The sequence below is a fragment of the Bos grunniens genome, chromosome 23, assembly GCF_055505025.1.
Source record: "Bos grunniens cultivar Pamir isolate PY7600 chromosome 23, Bosgru_T2T1.0, whole genome shotgun sequence".
Taxonomy (NCBI): domain Eukaryota; kingdom Metazoa; phylum Chordata; class Mammalia; order Artiodactyla; family Bovidae; genus Bos; species Bos grunniens.
Window position 1 is genome coordinate 28,781,351 of NC_141187.1, and position 19,177 is coordinate 28,800,527.

The 19,177-nt window shown below is 57.4% G+C and overlaps 2 protein-coding genes across 14 annotated transcripts in view; one reads left to right on the forward strand and one right to left on the reverse strand.

The window, feature by feature from the left end:
• TNXB (tenascin XB) overlaps positions 1–15,126 on the forward strand; it is a 56,306-nt gene extending 41,180 nt beyond the window's left edge. For 5 of the 10 annotated variants that reach the window (XM_086369193.1, XM_086369194.1, XM_086369195.1 and 2 more), the window contains 21 exons: positions 680–1,012; positions 1,372–1,773; positions 3,656–3,985; positions 5,709–6,032; positions 6,418–6,792; positions 7,400–7,687; positions 8,050–8,328; positions 9,567–9,854; positions 10,876–11,199; positions 11,515–11,850; positions 12,110–12,232; positions 12,346–12,483; positions 12,693–12,812; positions 12,919–13,062; positions 13,158–13,288; positions 13,412–13,544; positions 13,649–13,800; positions 13,893–13,989; positions 14,081–14,242; positions 14,326–14,489; positions 14,835–15,126. In XM_086369193.1, the coding sequence (XP_086225319.1) occupies positions 680–1,012; positions 1,372–1,773; positions 3,656–3,985; positions 5,709–6,032; positions 6,418–6,792; positions 7,400–7,687; positions 8,050–8,328; positions 9,567–9,854; positions 10,876–11,199; positions 11,515–11,850; positions 12,110–12,232; positions 12,346–12,483; positions 12,693–12,812; positions 12,919–13,062; positions 13,158–13,288; positions 13,412–13,544; positions 13,649–13,800; positions 13,893–13,989; positions 14,081–14,242; positions 14,326–14,489; positions 14,835–14,936 (4,745 nt within the window). In that variant the 3' untranslated portion in view covers positions 14,937–15,126. The remainder of the gene's footprint in view (positions 1–679; positions 1,013–1,371; positions 1,774–3,655; positions 3,986–5,708; positions 6,033–6,417; positions 6,793–7,399; positions 7,688–8,049; positions 8,329–9,566; positions 9,855–10,875; positions 11,200–11,514; positions 11,851–12,109; positions 12,233–12,345; positions 12,484–12,692; positions 12,813–12,918; positions 13,063–13,157; positions 13,289–13,411; positions 13,545–13,648; positions 13,801–13,892; positions 13,990–14,080; positions 14,243–14,325; positions 14,490–14,834) is intronic. The other 5 variants (XM_086369196.1, XM_086369199.1, XM_086369197.1 and 2 more) reach the window with 5 other exon arrangements.
• CYP21A2 (cytochrome P450 family 21 subfamily A member 2) lies at positions 14,638–18,314 on the reverse strand. Of its 4 annotated transcripts, XM_086369238.1 has the most exons (11): positions 17,983–18,314; positions 17,796–17,885; positions 17,533–17,687; positions 17,221–17,316; positions 17,007–17,108; positions 16,818–16,904; positions 16,454–16,654; positions 15,786–15,964; positions 15,602–15,705; positions 15,227–15,441; positions 14,638–14,699 (listed from the first exon to the last, which is right to left on the reverse strand). In XM_086369238.1, exons 1-11 carry the CDS (start codon positions 18,182–18,184, stop codon positions 14,694–14,696), a joined length of 1,437 nt encoding a protein of 478 aa, XP_086225364.1. In that variant the 5' UTR covers positions 18,185–18,314; the 3' UTR covers positions 14,638–14,693. The 4 variants fall into 4 exon arrangements, with proteins under 4 accessions (XP_086225364.1, XP_086225362.1, XP_086225361.1 ...); XM_086369236.1 differs by lacking the exon at positions 14,638–14,699 and having other exon boundaries at positions 15,137–15,441; XM_086369235.1 differs by lacking the exon at positions 14,638–14,699 and having other exon boundaries at positions 15,137–15,441; positions 16,818–17,108.
• Positions 18,315–19,177: the final 863 nt, after the last annotated feature.

The following is a 19,177-nucleotide window of genomic DNA, read 5'->3' on the forward strand; positions in this document are numbered from 1 at the left end:
TTAAGTTCCTTTATAGCTATTACCTGCGACATGCTTAAAACTTGGTTCCCAAACACAATGGAGATCTGAAACACGATGATTTTATAATTCAGCTATTAAGCCAGAATAAAACTCTATGCAGAACAGGAAAGACAAAAGAAATCTGTGGGTGTGATGTGTCGTCCCTGCCATAAACTGGCAAGAGAATTAATACGAGGTCCCCAAGCAACCCAACTGCAAAGATGATCTGATTTCCTGTGGTCTCATCTCTGCTGTCCACTGTGGAATCTGAATTAGATTCTCAAATGCTCAGAAAAGCCTTCTAAACCAGAGGAGATATTAAAGGAAAATACTTAAGAACCTGAGCACAGGCACCTCCTGACGTGACGTGTCTGTTAGACGTGGTGCTGTTACAAAGCATGAGTCCTGACCCACTAAGTGAATTCGCTCAGCAGCTCCTGCAGCTTCCATGCTGCACATGCTGAGGTTAGCGGCGTCCCACCCTACCATCTTGACATCTCCACAGTGTGTGCCCTGCCCCTGGAAGCTGAACATTTAAACTAGGGAAATGAAGTCTTAACCCTGGGGCACTGGAGTCCCAGCTTCAGGACCCTGGTGTGTCTTGGAGAAATCCCAGAATCCATCCTGTTAGGAGGGAGCTCAGGAAGCATGTCACCATTCTCTTTGTCTCCTGATCCAGTCTCAGAAAAAGACCAAGAAATGACTCCAGCCCCAACAGACCTGCCCACTGCAGCTCCTGAGCCTCCCATCAAGCCCCGCCTGGGGGAGCTGGTGGTGACAGACGCCACCCCCGACTCCCTGAGCCTCTCCTGGACCGTCCCTGAAGGCCAGTTCGACCACTTCCTGATCCAGTATAAGAACGGGGACGGGCAACCCAAGGCGGTGAGGGTCCCTGGGGACGAGGACGAGGTCACCATCTCAGGCCTGGAGCCAGACCACAAGTACAAGATGAACCTGTATGGCTTCCACGACCGCCAGCGCATGGGCCCCGTCTCTGTCATCGGGGTGACCAGTGAGTGGACGGTGGAAGCCCCAGGATGGGACCTAGTGGGGAGATCACCCACTAGGGGAAGGGGGAGTGGAGTGTGGGAGGCCCCTCTCCTCGAGGCTGAGCCATGGTGACCTTTGTGTGTCCTCCTGGGCAGAGAAGGGCCTCTGTGAGCCATGCTGGTGGTGATCCTGGTCCCCACAGCTGACCCCAGAGACTCCAGGCATGTCTGTGAGGTGTGGACCAAGCAGGACCACCTAGCCCCAAGGATGGGCTTCTCTGAACTGACTTCAGGGCCTGGAGTTGAAGCCAAGGCTTGGGAGGAGACCCAGGAACGTCTCCTGGGGACCCTGCCTCACCCTCTGTGTGTCCCTTCTTCTCAGCTGCAGAAGAAGAGACCCCTGGCCCCACAGAGATGGAGCAGACCCCCAGCCCCACAGAGGTGGAGGAGACTCCCGGCCCCACAGAGGTGGAGGAGACCCCCAGCCCCACAGAACCCAGCACAGAGGCCCCGGAGCCCCCCGAGGAGCCCCTCCTTGGGGAGCTGACGGTGACAGGATCCTCCCCAGACTCGCTGAGCCTCTCCTGGACTGTCCCCCAGGGCCACTTCGATTCCTTTACTATCCAGCACAAGGGCAGGGATGGGCCCCAGGTGGTGCGTGTCGGGGGTGAGGAGACTGAAGTGACCATTGGGGGCCTGGAGCCTGGACGCAAGTACAAGATGAACCTGTACGGCCTGCACAGCGGGCAGCGCGTGGGCCCCGTGTCCACTGTGGGCGTGACCGGTGAGTGACGGCAGGGCTCAGGGGTCTCCGGGGTGGAAATAGCTTTTCCTCATGGGTGACCTGTTTGACTGTTCTGTTATTTCACCAGACCTTGAACCCCTCTTATGCCCTTCCTCCATGGCCCTGGGCCATGACCCATGTGTAGTGGTCTGCCCTTTGTCAATCCACAGCCTCATTGTCCACAGTAGCGTGACCTCCTCTGATGGTCAGTCACTGGCTGCCTCGAAGGGTGAAATGTGTCAGGCTCAGACCAAGCTTGACTTGACTAGAATTTTCTTTTCTTTCCATCTTAATCACAAATCACAGCATTCTTTGTTACAACAAGAAAAAAAAAAAAAAAAAAGAATGAAAGAAACAACCCAACATCCAACCACACTGAGATGATTAAGTAATTAGACAACAATCTGTAAAATGACCTATTACGGCATCATTGAAATGCTTAAACATAAGACAATTACTTTATACTTTACAATGAAATAAGAGTTTACAATGTTTGTAAGGAGGCTAATCAAAACCACTTGAAAATAACTTGCATAGTAAGACAACTGGAAGGAAACATCCCATGGGATACATGACTTGTGGGACACAATACAATACTTTTCCCATTTTGCTTTTATTTTTCCCATTGTGCTTTTTTTCCCATTTTGTTCTGTTCTGTGTCATTTACATTTTCTTAAGTGACAAGCATTTTTTCTTTTATAATCAGGAAATTTTTTTTCAGTACATCGTCTCCTCTTTTGTATTCCTTCCATCTTTTCTGCTCATCATTCTTGCAATTTATTTCATTGATGATTATGAAAAAGTTACAATTTCTAGTCTCTAAGAAATGAAGAAAAAAAATCCCCAAGGGGAATTAAATTCCCCACTTGTAGTCAGGGTGGCTTTTCTAAGTCACTGTCAGCTGGAATCTTATGCCCAGTGACAATATGTCACCAGGGTTCCTCTGCACATGGGAGAACCCAGCTCCTGAGAGTCAATCTTTTGTGGGGTGAGTCAACTGTCTCTGTGAGGTTCACTCTCCCCTCCGAAGACAGTTCGGACAGAGGGCCCCCTATCATGCAAATCACAAGCATATGCAAAAAGCACAGAGGGACCCATGTCCCTACTCCACATCCACCACCGGACTACTAATTTTAATAATCCAGTTTCTTTTTAAGTCCGTATTTTTCTCTGAAAAGCATATAGCAACATGATGGAAAGTTTGGAAAGTAGGGGAAACAAATCTCTCATCGCACCACTTTCTGACCCAAGAACCGCCGTTCATAACAATGTGTGTAACACCCGCTCTTTCTGTGTTTTCCATGCCTGCATGTTTTCAGGTTGCAGAGTGTTCATGTAATTCTTGGCTCTTAACTTTTTTTGTACCTAAGTTACACTGAGAGCTTTTATCCTGTGGCTACATAACCGTCATTAATCATCATTTTAATGGCCATTTGATGCTTCATGGTGAAAGTGCCATAACAAAATTAATCTTCTTCTGTGGTTCCTTTGGAGTCCTGACACATCTTGCTGTCATGAATAATCCCAAAATGAACTACCGTGATACAACTTTTCCTGCTTTTTAATAATTTTCTTAGGATAGCTGCCCAGAAATGAGATTATTGGTTCAAAGGAAATGAGCAGTACTTTGGCTCCCGACATGCATGTCCGAATTGCCTTCTGAAGGTTCACGGTGCCTGCCAGCCAGTATGTCAGGGGGTCGGGCATGTCTCGGTCTCCCCTGCGTGGAGTCACCGAATGCTGCACCCAGAGGCTGCGTGAGCCTCCAGGCCTGCAGCTTGAGGAGTGTTTTGCTGGCTCTTTCGCTGGTTGTCTCTGTTGATATCAACAGACATCAAAGCAAGTTGCCATCTAAGCCTCTGCCCCCAATCTCTTTTCTCAGACCCTCAGGAGGTTGTGGAAGAGACCCCCAGCCCCACGGAGCCCAGCACAGAGGCCCCAGAGCCCCCCGAGGAGCCCCTCCTGGGGGACCTGACAGTGACGGGATCCTCCCCGGATTCGCTGAGCCTCTCCTGGACCGTCCCCCAGGGCCACTTCGACTCCTTCACCATCCAGTACAAGGGCAGGGACGGGCCCCAGGTGGTGCGTGTTGGGGGCGAGGAGACTGAGGTGACCATTGGGGGCCTGGAGCCCAGACACAAGTACAAGATGAACCTGTACGGCCTGCACGGGGGGCGGCGCGTGGGCCCCGTGTCCACCGTGGGCGTGACCGGTGAGTGAGGGTAGGGCGTGAGTGATGAGTGAGGTGGGGAGGGTGGGGTGCAGGATGGGAAGGACAGGTCCTGGAAGAGTTTCCCTTTATTCCCATCTTAAATTTCCCTTTATTCCCATCTTAATGAAAACATAAATATTCTCAGCAGCATGTCTTTTCCAGAACATCAGATGGTCAAGGCTTCTTGTTAAAAGGCAGATTCAGATTTGGCAGGTTTGGGCTGGGGCTGGACATACTGGATTTCTAAAGTCCTTCCTGATGCTGATGCTGCTGGTCCAGGGACCACACTCTGCTAAAGCTCCTCACAAAGCAATTGGACGCTTCCTTAGATTCTATCAGACAGAATCGTGCTTGCATGCCTGAGTCCTCACAGGAGCTCAGGCAAGCTCGGCCTCTATGTAGTTGACTGGAGGCTATGGAGGAAGGCAGGAGCGTGCTCACAATTTAGTGTCTTGACTGAAACGCCCCCTAGCCGCACAGTTTGGGTGTTAACAGACTTGTGACACCAGTGGTTCAAGAAAGATGTGGGTGGCCTGAGCCAAGCACTGAGGAAGTTCACTGAGATAAACCTTGAACGTGGCAGAGAAACCAGTTCTTATCCTACGGGGCTCACAGACAGGCTGTGGACCAGAAAAGGGGGATGTGTAGGTGATGGGAAGCCCTAGCCGGGCCAAAACTGGGCAGTGAGGCCAACACCAGCCTGCCTGCTCACGGGTGTCCACAGGTTCCCACGGGACAGCTGAGACTTGACAACCGGCAGGGGTTATCTTGGTGACACTTACAGACAGGATGAAGGGTCTCAGTCAGTACTAGGAACATCATGGCACAAGAGAGGATTTTATACGAAACTCTTGGAGTGGGAGAGAGAGTCTTGAGATGGGGTAGAGAGGTTGGGACTGCTCAGGAAGCCAGGAATTTCTCTCCCAGAATAGAGAGGACTGCTGCACAGTTTTTTGCCAAGACTGAGACCCTCAGATGTACTTTTAAAGACTCATTCTGGCTCCCTGTGAAGAACAGGTGGAGGCGGGGGGCAGAGAGGCATAGGGAGGTGGTAACCCAGGTGACAGGTAAGGGCGTCCCAGACAGGTGTGAGGAGTAAGAAGATGCAGGAGGGATGCCAGAGAGAGAAACTGGTGCATGTGTGCTAAGTCGCTTCAGTCGTGTCTGAGCCAGCCAGGCTCCTCTGTCCCTGGGACTTTCCAGGCAGGAATACTGAAGTGGGTTGCCATGCCTCCTCCAGGGGATCTTCCTGACCCAGGGGTTGAACCCACATCTCTTAGTCTCCTGCATTGGCAGGCGGATTCTTTACCACTAGCACCACCTGGGAAGACAGCAGATGGCAACAGGAACGGATCCAAGAAGACTCCAGGTTTCTGATTAGAGAAGGGGGATGGGGCTTCTGAGCTGCTTGGGGGCCAAGACATGAGCCAAAAGGAGTTAAGATGCCGTGAGACCACAGTGGAGGGAGGCCCAGAGCACAGCGGCCATGTGGGCCTTCGTGTGAGGAAGGGAGCTGGTAGGTAGGGGTGAGAGCGGGGCGGATGAGGCTAAGGTGCCAGGAAGGCCGACATTAAAGGGACCAGAAAGAAAGAGTTAAGAGAAAGAGGAGTTAGAACTCCTGTGGACAGACATGTCCTGTACCTTATTATTTTTGTAATACACCCCTTTATATGCTGAACTGAGGACTGAGGAGACCTCACCTGTCCTGAATGTCTCTGTGCAGCTCCAGACTATGATGCCATGACCACCCAAACCCCGTCCACCGCGGTCCCTGAGCCTCCCACCAAGCCCCGCCTGGGGGAGGTGACCGTGACAGATGCCACCCCCGACTCTCTGAGCCTCTCCTGGACCATCCCCGAGGGCCAATTCGACCACTTCCTGGTCCAGTATAAGAATGGGGACGGGCAGCCCAAGGCGGTGAGGGTGCCCGGGGACGAGGACGGGGTCACCATCTCGGGCCTGGAGCCAGACCACAAGTACAAGATGAACCTGTATGGCTTCCATGACCACCAGCGTGTGGGCCCCGTCTCTGTCATCGGGGTGACCAGTGAGTGCACAGTGGAAGCCCCAGGATGGGACCTAGTGGGGAGACCACCCCCTCAGGTGATGGGGGAGTGGGGTGTGGGAGGCCCCCTTCCTCGAGGCTGAGCCATGGTGCTCTTTGTGCCTCCCCTGGGCTCCCTGAGGACTAGTGCATCCTCCTGGGCAGAGAAGGGCCTCTGTGAGCCATGCTGGTGGTGGTCCTGGTCCCTACAGCTGACCCCAGAGACTCCAGGCATGTCTGTGAGGTGTGAACCGAGCAGGACCACCAGCCTCCTTAGGCTCCTCTGAACTGACCTCAGAGTCCCCAGTTGGGGACCATGGCTCGGGAGGAGACCCAAGGACATCTCCCGGGGACCCTGCCTCACCCTCTGTGTATCCCTCCTTCTCAGCTGCAGAAGAAGAGACGCCCAGCCCCACAAAGATGGAGGAGACCCCCAGTCCCACAGAGATGGAGGAGACCCCCAGCCCCACAGAACCCAGCACAGAGGCCCCGGAGCCCCCCGAGGAGCCCCTCCTTGGGGAGCTGACGGTGACAGGATCCTCCCCGGACTCGCTGAGCCTCTCCTGGACTGTCCCCCAGGGCCACTTTGACTCCTTCACCGTCCAGTACAAGGGCAGGGACGGGCCCCAGGTGGTGCGTGTTGGGGGCGAGGAGACTGAGGTGACCGTTGGGGGCCTGGAGCCTGGACACAAGTACAAGATGCACCTGTACGGCCTGCACGGGGGGCGGCGCGTGGGCCCCGCGTCCACCGTGGGCGTGACCGGTGAGTCGAGAGCAAGCCCCAAACCCTAGGTTTCCCTCTGTTGCCCTTGTGTTTCCCTCTTTGGGACATCAGCACTTCTCACAAATGGGGCCTGTTCCCTTTCCTCACGTGGTGCTGGGGATCCCACCCCATGCTCGAATTGCGTGAGGATTGATGGACGGTGTGCTCGGGGTCAGCTCGGCAGGTAGCCTCTGCCCCACACGTTTCAGCTTTCTTCCTTCCTTCATGATCTGGACCCTCAGACCTGCTCAGGTGTTCATGTATGGCTTCCTCAGCCACCAAGCATTTTAGCAGCTTGGCGCACAGATGGAGAACCAGGTTCCCTAGGTTGAATCCTGCTCTGAACGTACTCATTTTGCAAATGTTTCTTAACCTCTCTGCACCACGGATGCCCACACAACAAGGGTGCTAAGGATAAAAGCACCTACTTCAGCAGCTGTGTGAGGATTAAATGCACTATTTGCGAACTGCCTACAGCAGTGCCTGGGACACATGAAGCAGTTTTAAGAAGAGTTTGCTGCAAATGGTCATTTCACAGCCAGGGAACAGCGCCCCCTTCTGGCCCAGGGTCCTGTCCTTGACCACAGCCTCCTCTGCTCTGTTCTAGCCTCCCTGACTACGGAGCGCCCCCTGGCACCCCGCCTAGGGGAGCTGGCGGTGGCAGTCGTGACCTCGGACACAGCGCGTCTCTCGTGGACGGTGGAGCAGGGGCCCTTTGACTCCTTCCTGGTCCAGTACAAGGATGTACAGGGGCAGCCCCAGGCAGTGCCCGTGGCTGGAGACCTCCGAGAGGTCACAGTTTCGAGTCTGGCCCCCGGCCGCAAGTACAAGTTCCTCCTGTTCGGACTCCGGGATGAGAAACGACACGGCCCAGTTTCTGCAGATGCAAAGACTCGTGAGTGAGGGCTGGAGGCCACCTTTGCCATCTGACCATCCTAAACTGACCATCCTCCACTCCCTTGTGGAATTTCGCGTTTCCATGCTCCACACCCCAGACCCGTTTATTTACGGGGTTCAGTGAAATCCAAGTCCCGAGTACCCAGTTACCCTCTCGTTCCCATCCTACTCCTATATCCCCAGGGACACTTGTTTTCTTCCCTGGCCCCTCTTTAATCCCTACTCCTCTGCCTCCCCTCTTCCTGACCTATGACTTTGTCACCCCCTCCCAGCACCCAGAGCCAGCACCTAGACCCTAGCACCCTGAGGAGGCTGCCTGCTTCATTTCTGTCACATTCCATGCACTTCTCTCTTGTCCAGTCCCAGACACAAAACCTGCTCCCCGCCTGGGGGAGCTGACGGTGACAGATGTGACCCCGGACTCCGTGGGCCTCTCCTGGACAGTCCCCGAGGGTGAATTCGACTCCTTCGTGGTCCAGTACAAGGACAGGGACGGGCAGCCCCGCGTGGTGCCTGTGGCTGCCGACCAGCGCGAGGTCACCGTCCCCGGCCTGGAGCCCAATAGGAAATACAAGTTCCTGCTCTATGGGCTGGTAGGCAGGAAACGACTGGGCCCCATTTCCGCTGAAGGCAGCACAGGTGAGCCCTGGGTCCCCCCACCCGCGGCCTTTTCCAGACTTGTCTTTCATCTGAGCCCCCAGAGCTGGCCCCGGGGATTTCGACATGGCAATCATAACGCCAAAAGCAAATATTTATTGAGTCCCTACTGAATGCCAGGCACTGTTCTAAGCATTTATTTCCTTCAGTCTCTTATTGGCAATATAATAAAAAGAACTCAGACTTTGGAGCCAAGCAGACCTCTGTTCAATTTCTGATTGCCAGCTATGTGGGCTTGGACAGGCCACTTCTTTTCCTTGTGCCTCAGTTTCCAGACATGCATAATGGTTATGAATAATATCTAACGGGGCTCAATAAATGTTCACATCCTCTTCCCTCCATTCCAGTTCTATGGCAAGAGGTGGAAAATATGGGAGGGTTTGGCTGCAGAAAGACCATGGAAAAATCTAGTGTCTTGTGACCATGACTCAGCCTCTTGAGGAACGGGTGGAGGTGGGTCACTGACCCTTACCCCACCTCTAGGACCATGAGTCACCCTGGCCAGACAAGGATGGGGCACATGGCCAGTTGGAGCCTGGGGGTCTCAGACTCCATAATTATCTTCCCCAAACCCTCACTGTGGAGACTGGATACAGGCTTCTCCAACCCTCATCAGTCAGCACCCACACCCACCTAGACAAGTCCCCTTTGTGTTCCGCTCTGTCCTTTGTCCTCTCAGCTCTGCCCCTGGCTTCTCCCCCTGCCCCACCCAGCCACCCTGCTCTAGTGGAGTTAGTGCCGACTGGAAGCAGGTGGCAAGGAGAGCCCAGGCTGATGGCAAGGCAGGGGGAGGTCATGGCCAGCGATGGGAGCCCAGGAGCTTGGCTGGCTGCCCGGGCCAGCTCTGACTGTTTGGGAGCGTCTCCCTGACAACCTAGACATCCTCTGGGCGCCTTTCTCAGCTCTGGCCACATTCCCAGCTCTGGGGGCCAGGGGTCAGGGGAAACTGAGGCTCTTCCTGCAACCCCAGCCTGCCCTCTCTCTTGAGGTGATCTTTTCTGCATTTACTGCGCCCTCATCACAGAGGGGAGGCAGTGGGGACTAGAAGTTTGGGCAGTAGCCCCCAGAGGAGGAAACTGGGCTCCTTTGGAAGGACAGGGCTGGGACAGCCTGTCTCCCCAGGTTGCGGGGGGACCCTCCCTCCTCCCAGAAGTTGCCAGGGCTGAGATAAAGGCAGCTCTTAATTAAGGCTTTCTCCCCCGCCCCCACTCTCCCCACAGCCCCCCTGGAGAAGGAACGACAGCCCCCACCCCGCCTGGGGGAGCTGACAGTGACAGATGAGACCCCAAACTCCCTGCGCCTCTCATGGACGGTGGCCCAGGGCCGCTTTGACTCCTTCGTGGTCCAGTACAGGGGCACAGACGGGCAGCCCCGGATGGTGCCTGTGGCTGCAGACCAGAGGGAGTTCACTGTAGAGGGCCTGGAGCCTGGCAGGAAATACAAGTTTCTGCTCTACGGGCTCCTCGGAGGACAGCGCCTGGGCCCTGCCTCTGTCCTGGGAATGACAGGTGAGCAGGAGGCCGTGCTGCTTGGTCCCTGCAAACCGGCCTGAGTGTGTGTCCCCAGGCCTCTGTGCTGCAGGTCAGGCAGGAGTGGTCAAGGTGGAGGCGCAAGGGGGCCCTGCCCAGGGCTCAGGAGGAAGAGTCTTGGAACAGTGTTCGAGGGATCCGTCAAAAGCAGAGCCAAGACAAGCAGAAAGACAAAGCCCTGGCAAGGGTCCCTAACCTCCCGCCTCCCCTCCCCACCCCCTAGCCCCAGCCCCACAGCTGCCAGCTGCTCCCTATCACCCTACTGGATCATCTCTTACCTCCCGGCAGCGGCCTTGCCCGGATAAGGCAAACCCCCTCCCGTGGATGAGTCAGGAGCATTTTCTCAAATGGAAAATTACTGGAAAACAAGGCAGGCAAGGAGCATAGAGAGCAACAAGAGTGACTGCACTGATGGAGTTCCCCTTCCAGACTTCCTAATATCGCACCCTCCCCTCCAGCCCTGCATCAGCCTGGCTGGTGGGAGTCGCTCTTCAAGCTCTCCTGCCAGTTCCATCCTCAGGCCTTCTCAGCAGGGAGACCCATGTGCCCTGAGCTCAGGGAGGGACTGAGTGAGTCCTGCCTCAGGCCATGGCTCAGGCCGCCCTGGGGGGTTGGGGAGGGAGCAGGGCTGTGCAGACATCTAGAGCGGGGCATGCTGAGACTTCGGGGCAGAGAAGGAGAAAACAAGTGAAGGATTCAGGCAGCATAGGAGCCCCACAGAGAGGCCACGGGGCAACTGGGCTGGCGCTCAGAGAGGTCTGGGTGGGGGGTGGGGGAGTCAGGGTCTCAGCAGGGATGCAGCAGATTCAAGAGAAGGAAGATGCTAGGAGAGTCTGAGTCCCTGTCTTCTCTCCACTTGGCTGCTGTGGCCAAGATGGAAAAGTGCCCCCCTCAGCCTCAGCCCTGACCCCCTCCATCTCTGGAAGGTGAGATGGAATGGGAGGGCCCCTCTGCACCCCCTACCCTGCACTCAGCTTCTCCCTGGGCTTCTCCCACACAGCCCCAGAAGAGGACACACCAGCGCCCTGGCACGCAGCCACAGAAGCCCCCAAGCCCCCTGAAGGGCCCCGCCTAGGGGTGCTGGCAGTGAGGGATGTGTCCCCGGACTCCCTGCGCCTCTCCTGGAGCGTGGTCCAGGGCCCCTTTGACTCCTTCGTGGTCCAGTATCAGGACACAGATGGGCAGCCCCAGGCCTTGCTCGTGGGGGGCGACCAGAACAAGGTCCTCGTGTCAGGCCTGGAGCCCAGCACCTCCTACGAGTTCTTCCTCTACGGCCTCCACGAAGGGAAGCGCCTGGGGCCCGTCTCAGCTGAGGGCACCACAGGTACCACCCAGAGAGGGACTGGTGTCCTGGCCTTGGCTGCCTCTAGTCTGGGACTGGGAAGGCGAAAGGGGATGCCCAGAAGTGGTGCCCACGGGGAAAGAACATGAGGGCGCCATGGAGGGAGGAAGGGGCGCTCTGGCAGGCCTTGGCCCTACACACGTGTTGTCATTATGGGTCTGACCTGTCATCATGGGTGGCAGCCCCTCATTAGCCCCATTTTACAGAAAGGAAATGAGGGCCAGGAAGGGACCTGCCGCAGGGCACCTAGCTGGTGTGCTTCTGTCTCCAAACCCTTCTCTCCCACCCACTCTGCAGGGCCAGTTCCTGCAGGTCAGACGCCCGGAGAGCCAGGGCCCAGGCTGTCTCACCTGTCGGTGACTGATGTGACCACGAGTTCACTGAGGCTCAACTGGGAGGCCCCACCCGAGGCCTTTGACTCCTTCCTGCTCCGCTTCGGAGTCCCATCTCCAAGCACCCTGGAGCCGCAGCTACGTCCCCTGCTGCAGCGGGAGCTGACGGTGCCAGGGACACGGCGCTCGGCCGTGCTGCGGGACCTGCATCCAGGGACCCTATACACCCTTACATTGTACGGGCTGCGTGGGCCCCACAAGGCCGACAGCATCCAGGGCACAGCCCGGACCCTCAGCCCAGGTGAGGTTCCATCCTGGGCACATAGGCACCCTGCCCCAAAGTGGGGGTCTTGTACTTTGTAGGGTGGGACCTAGTGCCACAGCCAGAGTGGGAGTTGGTGAGTGGTGGAGAGCTTGGAATCTGCACAGCAGCTTCCATTACTAAGTCCAGAGGAAAGGTGGATGATGGTGAGCATGTCTGGAGGCTGTGGGTCCCTGGGAGAAGGAGCCTCCCCACCCCGTGTCCTCGTCATCATTCCTACGCACATCCTTCCCGTCAGTTCTAGAGAGCCCCCGTGACCTCCAATTCAGCGAAATCAGGGAGACCTCAGCCAGGGTCAGCTGGACACCCCCGACATCCAGGGTGGATGGCTTCAAAGTCTCCTACCAACTGGCAGATGGAGGTAATACCGTTCGGCCTGTGTCCTTGCTCGCTTCCCCCTGCACCCTGCCCATCCCGTCGTTCCTCCTTGCCTCTCTGGCCGCCCCCACCTCCCAGCCCACTGTGTGTTTCCAGGGGAGCCACAGAGTGTGCAGGTGGATGGCCGGACCCAGAAACTCGAGGGGCTGATCCCAGGAGCTCAATACGAGGTGACTGTGGTCTCCGTCCGTGGCTTTGAGGAGAGTGAGCCTCTTACAGGCTTCCTGACCACAGGTGAGCGGGACTGAGACCCTGGACAGGAAGTAGGGGGAGAAAATGAGGGCACTGGTGGGAGTTGAGAGTGAATGGGGAAGGGGAGGGGAACGGGGGTGTTGGAGGCTCCAATGGCAGACGAGAGGTGCAGCGGAGTTTGGGAAGGTGACAGGTGGGGAGAGCAGCCAGGACCAGCTCTGAGCGCCGCCCTCCCGCCACCCTTCTCCCAGTTCCTGATGGCCCCACCCATCTGCGGGCACTGAACCTGACTGATGAATCCGCCCTGCTGCACTGGAAGCCCCCCCAGACCCCGGTGGATACCTATGATGTCAAGGTCACAGCCCCAGGGGGTGAGTGAGGCTGGATGAGGCCTCTAGAGGGGTACTCGCTCAGGGATGGGGAGCAGAGGGCAGGCTGGGCTCCTGCAGGGCAGCGCTGATACCCGCCCCCTCCCAGCCCCTTCCCTCCAGGCTTCAGCCCCTGGCAGCGCCGTGGACTACCCCCTGCAGGGCCTGGTGACCCACACCAACTACACGGCAACCTTGCGTGGCCTTCGGGGCCCCAACTTCACCTCCCCAGCCAGCATCACCTTCACCACAGGTGTGGTCCTTGAGGTGCATGGGACGGGGTGGCGGTGGGGGAGCAAGAGAGCCAGGAAGAGCCTCATCTCCATCTTCTCTTCCTCCCGCTCTCAGGGTTGGAGGCACCCCAGGACTTGGAAGCCAAGGAAGTGACCCCCCGCACAGCCCTGCTCACTTGGACGGCACCTGAAGTCTCCCCAACTGGTTACCTGCTCAGCTTCAACACCCCAGGGGGACAGACCCAGGTGCCCCAAGCCCTGCTCCTCAGGCCAGCTCCCTCCCTGGGTTCTGGTCCAGAGAGGCTGCCTCTGCTTCTGGGGGTGGGCGCCACCTCCCTCTCCTTTGACCGCCCCTTGTCTGTTCCGTAGGAGATCCTGCTCCCAGGAGGGGTCACCTCTCACCAGCTCCGCGGCCTCTTTCCTTCCACCCCCTACAGCACATGGCTCCGGGCCATGTGGGGCGACAGCTTCACTCCCCCCGTGTCCACTTCCTTCACCACTGGTACTTGGGCCCTGGGACCTGAGTCTGGGGGATGATTGGGTAGCGGGGGTCTAGGATCGGTCTAGGATCTGGATAAAGAACTGGCCCCTCACTCCTCTCCCCAGGTGGGCTGCGGATCCCCTTCCCCCGGGACTGTGGGGAGGAGATGCAGAACGGGGTCAGCACATCAAGGACCACCACCATCTTCCTCAATGGCAACCGCGAGCGACCCCTGAACGTGTTTTGTGACATGGAGACCGATGGGGGTGGCTGGCTGGTGCGTGGCAGTCAGAAGCCCATGGGGTCTGTACCAGGAGGGGTTGCCAGGCCGGGAGCCACAGGCTAACAATACCTCCACCTACTTTCCAGGTATTCCAGCGCCGCATGGATGGAAAAACGGACTTCTGGAGGGACTGGGAGGACTACGCCCATGGTTTTGGGAATATCTCTGGGGAGTTCTGGCTGGGTGAGTGTCTCACAGGAATTGGGGGACCAGGGAAGGGATTGGGGCCCTGTGGACTCACACTGCCCCATGAGCACAAACTCCGCACCCACAGGCAATGAGGCCCTGCACAGCCTGACCAAAGCCGGCGACTACTCCTTGCGCGTGGACCTGCGGGCTGGGGACGAGGCTGTGTTTGCCCAGTACGACTCCTTCCAAGTGGACTCCGCCGATGAGTACTACCGCCTCCACCTGGAAGGCTACCATGGCACCGCAGGTGAGGGCTCAGTCTGGGGGGCGGGCAGGGAGAGCCAGGAGAGGAGAGGAAAGGACCTCACTGCTCCTTCCACGCCCTACCAGGGGATTCCATGAGCTACCACAGTGGCAGTGTCTTCTCTGCCCGGGACCGAGACCCCAACAACTTGCTCATCTCTTGTGCCGTCTCTTACCGAGGGGCCTGGTGGTACAGGAACTGCCACTATGCCAACCTCAACGGGCTTTATGGGAGCACAGTGGACCACCAGGTGAGAGGTCTGGGGGGCCACACCAAGCTGGGGGTGCTTGGGGCTCCACCTGCCTGGGTGTCTGTGATACACAGTGTGATAAGTTACTGAATGGCTCAGCGCTTCAGGGCTCTCGCCTGTGAAATGGAACAATGTCAATCTCACCAAGTTATCTTGAGGAGGAGATGATTTATTGGATGTAAAGGGACGGCTCAGGATTCTGCTTCAGTCCTTTGCAGTTGAGGGTTTAAAAGGAAAAGGGGAGTCAGGGAGAATGGCTGGTTGATTTCTGGAACCATCTCCCCAGAGGGGAGGGCAGGTGGGAGCTGAACGTCTAATACTCTCTCCCAACAACCCCCTTCCCAGGGAGTGAGCTGGTACTACTGGAAGGGCTTCGATTTCTCAGTGCCCTTCACGGAAATGAAGCTGAGACCAAGAAGCTACCGGCCCCTGGGCAGGGGAGGCTGAGCCGCCGCTCACCCCTCCAGCGCCCCACCATGACTGCCGAGCACTGAGGGGTTGCGCCGAGAGAAGAGCCAGGGGCCACCTTGACCATCAAGCCACCAGCGGAAGCCTTCTCCACCCGCGATCTCACAGCACCATGTTTACAGGGGGGAGGGCAAGGGTTTGTACGGGAGCAATAAAAGGAGACACCGAGGCACGTGACTGGCCGAGTCCTCCCACCCACTCCTCCCCCATCACTGGGCACTGGCGCTCTCCCAGGCCCCGGCCTCCACCCCCCGGGGCTGCAGCCGCACCTGGAAAGGCTGGACCTTGAGGTTGACACCGCAGTAGGGATCCGGCTGCAGCGACGGCAGGGCGCCCACGGGCGGCGGCAGCAGCGTGAAGGCCTGCAGCAGTCGCAGGAGCACCACGAACAGCTCCAGGCGCGCCAGCGACTCGCCCAGGCACACGCGCGCCCCGCAGCCAAATGCCAGCGCGCTGGGGTTCGCGCCCGGCTCCAGGAAGCGGTCTGCGGGAGGGCGGAAGGACCGACCCGGGTCTCAGGGGCTGCCGGCTTCCGGACCCCCCTGCGCCGCCACGCCCCCACTCCCCCCCACGCCCGCCACCCACCACCCGCCCCCCGCCCCCCGACCTCCGCTCCGATCGCGGGCACCCGCCCCGCCACACACCCGGCCGGAACTCGTGCGGCTGCTCCCAGACGGTCTCGTCCAGGTGGGCACCTTGGAGGTTGGGGATAACGACCATGCCCTCAGGGATGTCGTAGCCGAAGATGCTGAGGGTTAGGGTTAAGTTAGAGGCCCGCCGAGGCCCCGCTGGGGCCTTGGCCGTTCATTCCTAGGCCTTCGAAGTCACCTGCTAGGCCGCGTGGTGCGGTGAGGCAAGGCCAGGGGCACGACCGGCCGCAGGCGCAGCACCTCCGCGATGGTGGCGTTGAGCAGAGGCAGCCGAGCGCGGTCCTTGTAAGTGACTCGGGAGCATGAGGCTCCGGGGCCCAGCTCGCGATCCAACTCCTCCTGAAGGCGGCGCTGAATCTGGGAAATGGAGCCCCAATCCTGTCACTGGCCAGCCCCCAGCTGCCAACCTCCACCATGTGTGTCTCTATGTATATGTGTGTGTGTGTGTGTGTGTGAGTGAGTCACTCAGTCATGTCCCACTCTTTGCAAACTCATGGACTGTAACCCTCCAGACTCCTCTGTCCATGGAATTCTCCAGGCAAGAGTACTAGAATGGGTTGCCATTCTCTTCTTCAGGGCATCTTTCTCAGCCAGGGGTCCAACCTAGGTCTCCTGCATTACAGGCAGATGCTTTACCATCTGAGCCACTAGGGAAGCCCAAACTTCCACCATTCCCTGGAGGAACTCACATGAAACTATGTGCCGAGTAGAAGAACCCAGGCAAACCCCACTGACCCACCCAGTCCTACACCCCACAACACAGCCTGCATCGCCACCAGTGAGCTAGGTTCCCGCCACCCTGGCCAGGCTGCCAGGAAGGATCCCTTTGCCTCCTCCAGGGCATACCTCGGGGTGGTGAAGTAGGAACGCCACAGCCCAGGAGAGGGTGCTCGCCGTGGTTTCAGTGCCCCCGATGAAAAGGTCCACCACAGACATGTGCACGTGTCCTTCCAGGAGCTGTCCCGGGCCCTCTTCTACTCTTTGCCTCCCTACCCCCTGGAGCATGTAGTCCGTCATATCCCTCCACTGGCCGGCCACCATGCTCTCCTGGGGAGGGGAGGACCAGCTGGCCTGAGTGCCTGGCTTGGGGAGAGTGTTTAGAGGGTGCCATGGGTCCAGGACCGCAGGGATGGCCCAGAAGCTGCCTGGCTCTGGCCAGTAGCGTCACCGCTGCCAACCGAGGAGGTCCCCGTCCACGCACGATTCCCACCTTGTGGCGCGTCAGCTGCTTCTCCACCATGTGGTCCCTGTTCTCTATGGCCTGCTTCAGCCTCCAGAGCCCAGGGTTGGGGAAGAACTGGGGCAGAGAGTAAGAAGGTGTAGCTGCTGGCAAGGAAGCCTGTTCCCCATCCCCACCCTTTCTCCCAGGACCAGGCATGTCGGGGCTGCGCCTCCTCACCCTGAGAAAAGGAACCATGTCCAAAATCTGGATGGACCAGTGGTCCCAGGTCTTCATCAAGTCCTGAACACAGTCGTGAAAGGCATGTACTAAGGTGTCCTCCTGCCAGAAAAGAAGGACATCCTTTCAGTGCAGAACCAGGAGAGGATCAGGGAGGGGTTGCGGGGGGTGGGGGGAGGGGGGCAGGCATATGGGAGGGCAAGAGAGCCTTGACCTTGTTTCCAAAAGTGAGGTAACAGATGATGCTGCAGGTAAGCAGAGAGAATTCCTTCTGGATGGTCACGGGGGCACCGGCCTGGACTCTCATGCGCTGAAGAGAAAGAGCATGAACTAAATAGGGAGGGACCTGGGACGTCCCTGGTGGTCGAGAGGCTAAATTCTCTGCTCCTAATGCAGGGGGCACAGGTTCGATCCTTGGTGAGGGAACTAGATGCCACATGCTTTGGGTAATATAAGTGAAAAAAAAATAGAGGGCCTTCCAGGAGGGTGAAGCTGACCTGGGCTAACTGTGGGAGTCCAGGCTCACCTCGCAGAACTCCTGGGTCAGCTGGTCCACCCAGGGCTCCATGGAGCTGCGGGTGCCCAGCAGCAAGGCTGAGCGGGTGAGTTTCTTGTGGGCCTTCCAGAGCAGAGAGTAGTCCCCCAGAGAGATGTCCTGGCAGCGCTGAGACACCAGCTTGTCTGCGAGTAGGGGTTGGGGGTGGGAGGGTCGACTTGACCAAGGAAGCCACAGGCCTGAACCTCCCCTGCTTCCCAAAGCCCTGCTTCTCCCCTCAAGCAACCCCTTACAGGATGGTATCTGGGGTCTGCCGGCAAAGTCCACCCACTTCCTGATCATAGCCTCCTCAATGGTCCTCTTGGAGTTCAGCACCACCACCTCTGGCGGGGAGAGTGGTAGGAAAAGCAGGAAGTCAGCAGGAAAGCACACCCCCAACCCTCCTCACTGTTGTGGGCCAGGAAGGAGGCAGACCCTCACCTTGCAGCCCAAGGCGAAGCCTGTAGACAGGCCCGAGTTTCTGAGTCAGGCTCAGCAGATGGATGGGGAGGTTGGGCTGCAGCAGGTGCAGGAAGCCGGGGACCAGAGGTGGGAGGTGGAGGTTTCTGAGCTTCCACCGGCCCCATAGCAGGTGAGCGCCAGCTAGCAGGGTGAGCAGCAGCAGCAGCCCTTCGAGGACCATGGCTGGAGACCCAGGCAGAGGCCCCGGCCCCTCCACTTATAGCTCTCCACACCTCCAGCCATCTGGCTACTTGAGCTGTTCTGAAGCCTCCCTCGACTCCTTCCCTCAGGTCCTTGCCCACTGTCCCGCCCACAAAACAGTACATTCCTGGAATGGCATCGAATCTCTTGGCCTTGGAAAATCCAATATCAAAGAGCAGGCCTTTTCCCATTCATCTATCAAGAAGAAAGGAAAGGAAACACAACCCTGACCTTCTTCAACAGCCAGAATCAGCTTTCTGTCAACCGTTCAGGAAAACGTGTCCATGAGCCCTCTCCCACCTCCACCCCATCCCACCCCCACCACCACCTTGGACCAGCTTCCTGCCACGGGTTTGTCTCAGAGAGACGAATGACAACCCACGCCTAATATGCCCTCCCAGATGGCCTTTGAAGCACAAAATGAGATGAGAATGATCTGTGTGTTTTTCTTTTAACTTACAGATAGGGGAACTACATGTCCCGGTTTGCATGTGTTATCCCAGTTTATACCTATAGTCCAAGTGTCATCAGTAATATTGCCTCTTTTTATTCTCAAAACTTGAAGATGAAGAATTAAATGTTTCCCCAGTTTGGAGCTCTTACCCTCTACCTGACGATCTTTGGTTGCAAGGAAAAGAGACCCACTTGAGCTAGTTTGAGCTAAAAGTAAGAATTGTTCTACAAATAGAGGGATATCTCACAGAATCCAGAGCAGGCAAGTAGAAGGGAACTTCTGGCCTTGGAAAGCCAGGAATTGTGAACTAAAGAGCCCTAGAGACATAGCTGCTTCCTCACTCTTCGTTCCTCCTCTTTCGTTTGTTTATTAATCTTGGCTGCACTGGGCCTGTATTGCCATGCCTGCGCTTTCTCTAATTGCGGCGAGCAGAGGGTACTCTCTAGTTGTGATACCCAGGCATGTGGGCTTCAGCAATTGAGGCTCATGGGCTCTAGAACTCGGGCTCAGTCGTGGGGG